A 7,739-nucleotide genomic window follows, 5' to 3' on the forward strand; every position below is an offset into this window, starting at 1 on the left:
TCTCTTTGCCCTTTCTTTAAGAATACATGGTATGGAATTTGAGTCTGGCTGTGGACTTGAATTCTATGAATCCCTTCCTACTTGCTGTACCTTAAGCCTAGAGGAATTTGGGAAGCAGAACCATCTGAACTGCAACATCTATATATGCTTCTAAATGATCAGAGCCAATACAAAGATGAGGACATTTTACCTGTTGTCATATTTGTATTGTTAGATTGTCAAATTTAACTGTGAAACAGTGTGAGACACAAGCGGCAGGGAGTACTCGGCGATGGAACACGATATGGAAGATGCAAAAGATCGCTTGTGGGGTGACCCAGAGAGGTGCAACTGCTCTTCACTGCACGAAAGCCGGTGGCACACTGGAGGCTCCAGTCCTGGCCCTACCACAGGGAGTCAGGATGACTGTGGGCAACTCACTTTCCTTCTGTGCGTCCATCTCTGATCTGGGGTCATTCCCTGTATGTGTCTTGACCGGACTTTGTAAAGATAAATTAATTAATGCTTGGGAGATGCTCCAGAATGACATGAACAGTAGCTTTCAAAATGCCCTGCAATGAGGGAATATCTTTCCCATGCAAAAGAAGTAAAATAAAACAATGAGGCACGGTTTCATTGACTTCCGCGGGGAATATGCTGTGTTGACAGTTTCCTGTGACAATAATTTCCAACTGGAGATGTCTATATTGGAAAATAAAGGCAGTGAATGTCAGCTCCTTCAACCTGACATTTATATCTCTACCAAAATACAAATGCTGCTGTTCTGCTGCTCTTCTGCTCTATGTATTCTGCTCTATGTATTTGTCACAGATGTAAACAACAGGACAAGCAGAGGGCTTTGAAGCATGGGGCCTAGTGTTTTATAGGCAGTAGGTACTTGGCAGGTTTATGCTGTGGAATGTTACCTGTTAGGCTGCAAGCTTCATGAATTGTCAAAACTATCAAGGAACCAAGAGCTTATTTGGAGGCCTCTGTGCAGTTCAAGTATCAGCTTAATCTCTACGTACGTTCACACACACATGCGTATATGAATTCAAAAGCAAACCCAAACCCTGTAGTTTACTCGTTGGCTGGAAACCTGTTGCTTTTGTTCTCAGAAAGGTTCATTTGAACTATAATATTCTGTAGCAAGCTTATAAATGAACTTGTGAAAATTTCCTTTACTGATTAATGTTATTAATTAAATGTTCTGGATGCTCTGTATAATCACTTAAGATCAGACCTTACACCTATCCAGACTCAGAGCGTGAAAGGTTTTTAGGAACCCATTTCCATATGTCCCAAAGGAATCGGCCCGGCGAGCCTCTGGGCCTGAAGTACATGTCCCTAACTTCAAGTTTCAGCGAGCACCCATAGCTGGGCACATGATCTCACATCCCCAGGGCTCATGCTTTTTGGATCAGGGACATTCGCTCACCAAAGTTGCTTAGCAAGCTTTACTTGACAAGTGTGCGGCAAGAAGCGCCGCTCCTCCTTGTCTCTCAAAGCATGGATGAAGTCCGTATTTTGAAGCAGAGTGCAATCGCACTTTTCTGAAGCCTCCCAGAAGGACATGCTCCCCAGCACAGTGCCTGCAGAGCACGGGCACTCCTACGCAGAAAAGCAGCAGCTCTGCTCTGAGTTCTCTTCATGTATGGATTTACTTGTTTGGGACATGAAGACAAAGGTACACCTGGAAGGCCATTGCCTCCATAGCAGCAGGTTGAAATCATCCACAACACGGCAGCAGTCTCTATTCCATACTGGCAGGGGTGGGAGGTGAAAGAAACTACTGCAGAAATCACACGCACACACGCACATATTGTGTATATGCACCTCACAAGAAGGAATAAAAGCACATCATCTGAGTTTGCTTAGGTTTAGCGAAGGTCAGAGATTTTCTCACCTAGGTGAGCTGTCATCTGGCTCGGGGCTATTCTCTTTTCTCTTGCATCCTTTGCTGGAACAGCAGGAGTGCTTTGCTGGCGTGAAAGACTAAACTGTCCTCAGGCTGTAAAGGACTTGAGTCACAAACCACTTCACTCCTCTCCCCTCTCCTCCTTATTTCATATTAATTCAGGACTATTCAAAATTGTTCTAATATTCCCTCACCTGTTGGCTATGAAAAACTGCTGCAGGATGAGGGAGGTAACAAAACATACAGGATTTGTTCTGATCAAAGTAATTCTGAACTGATGTAGTCAAAACTTCTACTTTTAAATACTGAGTTTCATTTGCAAGAACTTAAATTGAATTAAATAATCATCTAAGAACAACTGCATCATTAAGAGGCAACAGCAACATCTAAGTAAGTGAATGCAAAATGAGGATTAGAAAATAATCACATATTTAAAAAGCACAGCAATACTTGAGTGAATGGGCAGCTTCAGGGTCAGGAATAAACTCCTGTCGTTACAGCCCTTATCTGTACATTGAGCAACAGGGAGTTCTGCATGTCCTGCAGTCCAAAGCAATGCCGAGCTTCCTGACTTCTTAAAGGGACATTTAAATCAAAAACATGATTATATTACTTTTGAACACAAGCTGCCTCTTTAAGTTTTTCCCCCTTTATTAAAAACTTGGCCCTTTCATTTTTAATTTTTTTTTTAGTTCTTTCATTTTTCATTGCTTAAACCTCCCATGCATCAACTATTTTGGCTTTTAATGAAGGGAATTTTTCTGCATCCAGCAAACAGTAAACCATGTCGCCTGGATACAGCAAAAGCTTAAATTCCACAGATTTCCACAAAGTCATACATTGTGTCGGGTGAAAGTGTGTTGGGCATTCTTTGATTTTTGTGCCCTGCATTAGCATTTGTAAGCACTTATAAAGGAGAGTGCAAAAGAAAGAGAGAAGAGAAAAAAGAGAAAGAAGGGAAAGAAAGAGAGAAAGAGAGAGGAAGAGAAAGAGAGAAAGAGAAAGAGAGAAGAGAGAAGAGAGGAGAGAGAGAGAGAGAGAGAGAGAAAGAAAGAAAGAAAGAAAGAAAGAAAGAAAGAAAGAAAGAAAGAAAGAAAGAAAGAAAGAAAGAAAGAAAGAAAGAAAGAAAGAAAGAAAGAAAGAAAGAAAGAAAGAAAGAAAGAAAGAAAGAAAGAAAGAAAGAAAGAAAGAAAAAGAAAGAAAGAAAGAAAGAAAGAAAGAAAGAAAGAAAGAAAGAAAGAAAGAAAGAAAGACAGAAAGAAAGAAAGAAAGAAAGAAAGAAAGAAAGAAAGAAAGAAAGAAAGAAAGAAAGAAAGAAAGAAAGAAAGAAAGAAAGAAAGAAGAGAATGGCAAGCTGCTGCAATGAACGCAAAATATGACCTTTTCTTCTAAAAAGTTTGTGCTGTCCCTCCTGTTTAGCACCAGTGCCGGGCTCCCTCTCCCCTCAAGGCGCTGTGGAGCTGTTAAGCATCTAGGGGTGATAATTTGACTTTGGGCTAAGCCGGAGGGCTGCAGCAGGCAGCAGTAGGTGGTGATGTAATAGGTACCAACGCACATGGATATATAAATATCGTGGCGAGGGCTGAAGCGCTATGGCTGAGCCGCTGGCCAAGAAGCCGGGCACTTCAGACAAGGCTCCCGCCGCGGGGATCAAGTTCAGGAGCCGCCGCTCCCGGGATTTGCTCTCCATGCAGCCCGCGCGGGGCAGCCGCGCACGGTGGGCGGCCTGAGCGCGGGGCTGCCCCGCTCGCCGAGCCCGCCGGGGGCCCTTTCCCCGCTCGCCCGCGGCCGCTGCGGGGCGAGGGCGGGCGGCTCGCCGCGATGCCGCTCGCCGCGGCGCTGCTGCCGGCGCTGCTGCTGGGGCTGCTGTGGCCGGGCGCGGTGCGCGGCCGCCCGCCGCCGGGCCGCCCTCCGGCCGCCGGGCCGCGGCAGCGGCGCTGGGACGCGGCGCTCCTGGCGCGCTCCGTGGCGCGCCTGCCGGCCGAGCGCCGCGACGGCGACTACCTGCTGGGCATCAAGCGCTGCGGCGCCTCTACTGCAACGTGGCATCGGCTTCCACATCCAGGTGCTGCCCGCGGCCGCATCGACGGGCGTGCACAGCGAGAACCGATACAGTAAGCGCCGCCGCGGGGCCGGGGCCGGGGCGCGCCCGGGGGGCTGCCCTCGCCCTTGTTTTAGGCGGCGGGTGCTGCGCGGGAGCGGCCGCTCGGGCAGCAGGAGAGCGGTGCCGCGCGGGGCGCGACGCGGCGGGGGCTGCGCTGGGGACCCGCAGGGACTGCGACGCCCTGACTGCCGCGTCTGCTCCGCAGGTCCTGCTGGAGATCTCTCCCGTGGAAAGAGGAGTGGTGAGCATATTCGGCGTGAAGAGCGGACTCTTCGTGGCCATGAACAGCAAAGGCAAACTCTATGGATCTGTAAGTAGCTGCCGGGCTGTGCGTGGGTAGGGGGTGAGAGGCTGCACAGCGCTGGAGCTCACCCGCTGCCCAGGGAGGCTAAGCTCACTGAGCTCCTTGTGCAAAACCCACTCCCGGCATTCCGGGCGCTTCCTTAGCTACCCCATAGAAAGTAGAGTCATTCAGCCATGGCCTCTTGTCGGGCCTAGTGGGCTCACCAGCAGAGCAGGTCCCCATGGATCACAAGCTCTCATGGCAGCCACAATCCCTATCTTCCCTATGCTGAGGTATGAACAGCTTCAGGTACTTATGGCAGTCCCTTGCCCATCTCTCAGAGGACGCTTGGACTTGTGATCAGCCAGGCCCCCTATATGATTCTTTATGATATGGTAAATCGGTGCCTGCCACATGCTTAGTGATCACCCCTTGTTCATACTCTGCTTGGAGAGTCCATTCTGATGAGGATTCAGCATCTTCAGGGGTTAGGCTTATACATATACATACAAGATGGCAAGATCTATTAGGAGACAATACAGCTCTCTTTCTTTTATACTGAATCTTGGGAACAAATAGCTAGAGGCATCTTTTAAAACCCATTTGGGTTTTACAGTAACAGTGGAGGTCTTTGCCCATTTCAAGCTGTCCTTCCGCTCTTGAGTTCACCTTGGTATAAGTTGTGGTCAGCATCATTTCATCTCCACACTCCTGACCCATGGCTTTTCTATTTCATAACTCTGGTTATGTTTTTAAGGAACTTGAGCTGAGGAAAGGCCCAGCTATACCAGAGCTAACTGGCACATTTCCTCCTGACTTGAAGTATCCAGAATTATGCTGTGGCAGCAATCCTGCCACATAGCATTTTGGCTTTAATTCCAAGCTGGGCAGGATCAGCATCATTTCTTCCCAAGGTGTTATGGTGGTCCAGTGTCCTGGATAAAGTAATCCCCAGGCAGGTTGAGAGTTAAAAACCCCTTGGCTTTTGCCCAGAAACTGCCCAGATTAGCTCTTTTGTTCCTCAGCAGCTACTGCACCTGTAGCACCTGTCCCTCTCCGCACTTGCCTAAGAGCCCACGTCGCTGGGAGTGAGATGCCTTGTCACTAGTCGGGCAGCTCCTGCTTTGGGGGTGAGGCAGACTCCTCATGCAGGCCCGCGAGTATCAGTGGAGCTATGCATTTTAACACGGGAACACAGGCGCAGGCTGCCATTCATCTCTGCCCCAGTGTGTGTTCTACCCCTCTTCTCACTAACTGGAAAGGGGCATTGACCAAACGAGAGGAGCAGGAGAGCAGCCCAGAGCTCTGCCCTTGCCCCACTGTGCTGTCACCACCGTCAAAACGTGAACGTAGACTTTGCTGCGGGGTGTCCTTCCTGGCGTACATGCCTGGTCTGGACAAGGGCATGATCCTTCGAGTCCCCAGTGTTGTTCGAAGCTTCGCTCGTGCGATCGTTTCAATGCTCCCGGGGCAGAGCCAGCCGCGCTGTCCTGCAGCACGTGTACTACACCCGGCTGCAAGAATATTTCCACACCTGGTGTTTAAAATTCCTTCCCGCTCATTCTCTCCTTTTCATTTCAGACCCACTTCAATGATGAGTGCAAATTCAAAGAGATTCTCCTGCCAAACAACTACAATGCTTATGAATCCAGGATTTACCCCGGGATGTACATAGCTCTGAGCAAAAATGGAAGAACAAAGAAAGGCAATAAAGTATCTCCCACAATGACAGTGACACATTTTCTTCCTAGAATTTGAGAAATCTCCCTTCAGATCTACCTCAGCACGGGGGAAGAGAGAGAACGCATTTGGGGAAAGGAAACATGGTGCACTTTTACTGGAGAGTTTTATGCAAGAGTAGGTGTAAGATATTTAAATTATTTAAATGTGTATATATTGTCACAAAAGTTATTTATAGTTGTTTTTTGTTCTTGTTTTTTTTTTTTCAATTTCTGAAAACAAAACAAACCTCCAACCCAAGGTATTTCATTTCATTGCATTAGACAACTTCTGCTTTGTGGTTTATTTAATTCGTTTTTAAGTTATCACAGGTGTGCTGCTATTACATGTTTTAAAACAAGTGAAATTCAATTCCTATATTACAATGTTTTGCACTGTTTGTGTGTTGTACAGCATCTATTGTTGTGCAAGTATTTGTTTGTTAATGTGGTTTTGCTCTTCTTTGTGTGTTTTTAAAACCCCTGTGATTCCCAAAGAAGGTCTTGGTCTTTGAAAATGAGCTGTCTCAACCTTCCCCAGTTCTGATGCTAGCCTGTAGCCACACACAATGTCTGACCTCCTTTGTGCAGTGTTGCTATTTAATTGAACCAGTATCGGTTTACCTCTGGTACAGAAAGTGCAACGTTGAAGAGCTACCCCACAAATCTGTTTTTAGATCTGCCAGTGCTGAACTCTGAACTTTCCTGCAGTCTGTCTTCTCAGAGCTACTAGGCAGCAGAGAGGCTTAAACAACTATATAAACTCAGTGGGTTTTTAAAATTTCTGTTTAGATAAACAGGGGCACACAACCTTTTGTGGCCCTTAATTGAAGAGTATATTTGATACAATTGGTTTGCATTAGGCAATAAAAAATGTGTGTGTTCCTCCCCCAGTGAACACACTGTGAAATATGCTACTATGAGCAAATTATATCGTATTCAAATCCAATTCCCTTTCATAATTGGGGACTACATGCATTTTTCAAACTCTGTGAAACACTATAGTACTCAAAAGTTTTGAAAGGCAAAATTATTTCACAGTTCTTAAGACACCAGTTCTGTAGATAGAATTTAGATTGATTTCAGGTAATTGAGGTTGTTCTATACTATTTATTATTTTTGGTGCAGTATTTGGAAGGAGAAATATGCTGCTTTTTTTCTATGTCTCATTCCCTGACAAAGTTGATTAATTTCTACCTCACTAATGCTTGAAGCCAGTCTCCTAACAAAATCTGCACGGAAGGTACATGCTTTCCTGCTTGGTTTTATAATTCTGGAGAGGGGCCATGGGGAACAATCCTTGTAATCCCAAATCTTTTTTTTTTTTTTCCATATGTAGCCAAAAGTATCCAAGATAGAGTCGGTTGCGTCCTATTTGAGCCTTGTCACGTTTGAGCTATCTTTACCCCGTGATTTACTTTTAGTAAGGATAATCATGGTGAAAATATTTGCAGACAGCTGTCAGGCTGCAGTACTATATCGTCATCAAGTAACTCTATATTTTTCTTTATATATTTTGCACGTGTAACTCATGTCTCTAAAGTAGTGAAGGGAAAGACAGGTTTGAATATGAGGGAATCACAAAAAGGACCCTTTTGCTTGCTTTCTTTCATTTCTTTAGACTACTTTATCTTTGCGACATCAATACTTTGAGTTGTAACTGGGACTAACCACAATGTTTAACCAATTAGAAGATCTCTACAGATCATCCTCCAATTTGAACTAATTATGTTTAAT

The 7,739-nt window shown here is 45.8% G+C and overlaps 1 protein-coding gene across 1 annotated transcript; it reads left to right on the forward strand.

Moving 5' to 3' along the window:
• Window positions 1–3,718: 3,718 nt before the first annotated feature.
• On the forward strand, window positions 3,719–6,341 carry FGF4 (fibroblast growth factor 4). The gene is given in 5 exon segments (XM_088525937.1): window positions 3,719–3,917; window positions 3,920–3,937; window positions 3,940–4,012; window positions 4,209–4,311; window positions 5,866–6,341. Coding segments are annotated over 5 exon segments (570 nt in total). The 3' UTR covers window positions 6,043–6,341.
• Window positions 6,342–7,739: the final 1,398 nt, after the last annotated feature.

Source organism: Tinamus guttatus, unplaced genomic scaffold (genome assembly GCF_059628265.1).
Source record: "Tinamus guttatus ecotype Peru unplaced genomic scaffold, ASM5962826v1 Tinamus_guttatus_pri_ptg000240l, whole genome shotgun sequence".
NCBI classification, from domain to species: Eukaryota; Metazoa; Chordata; class Aves; order Tinamiformes; family Tinamidae; genus Tinamus; species Tinamus guttatus.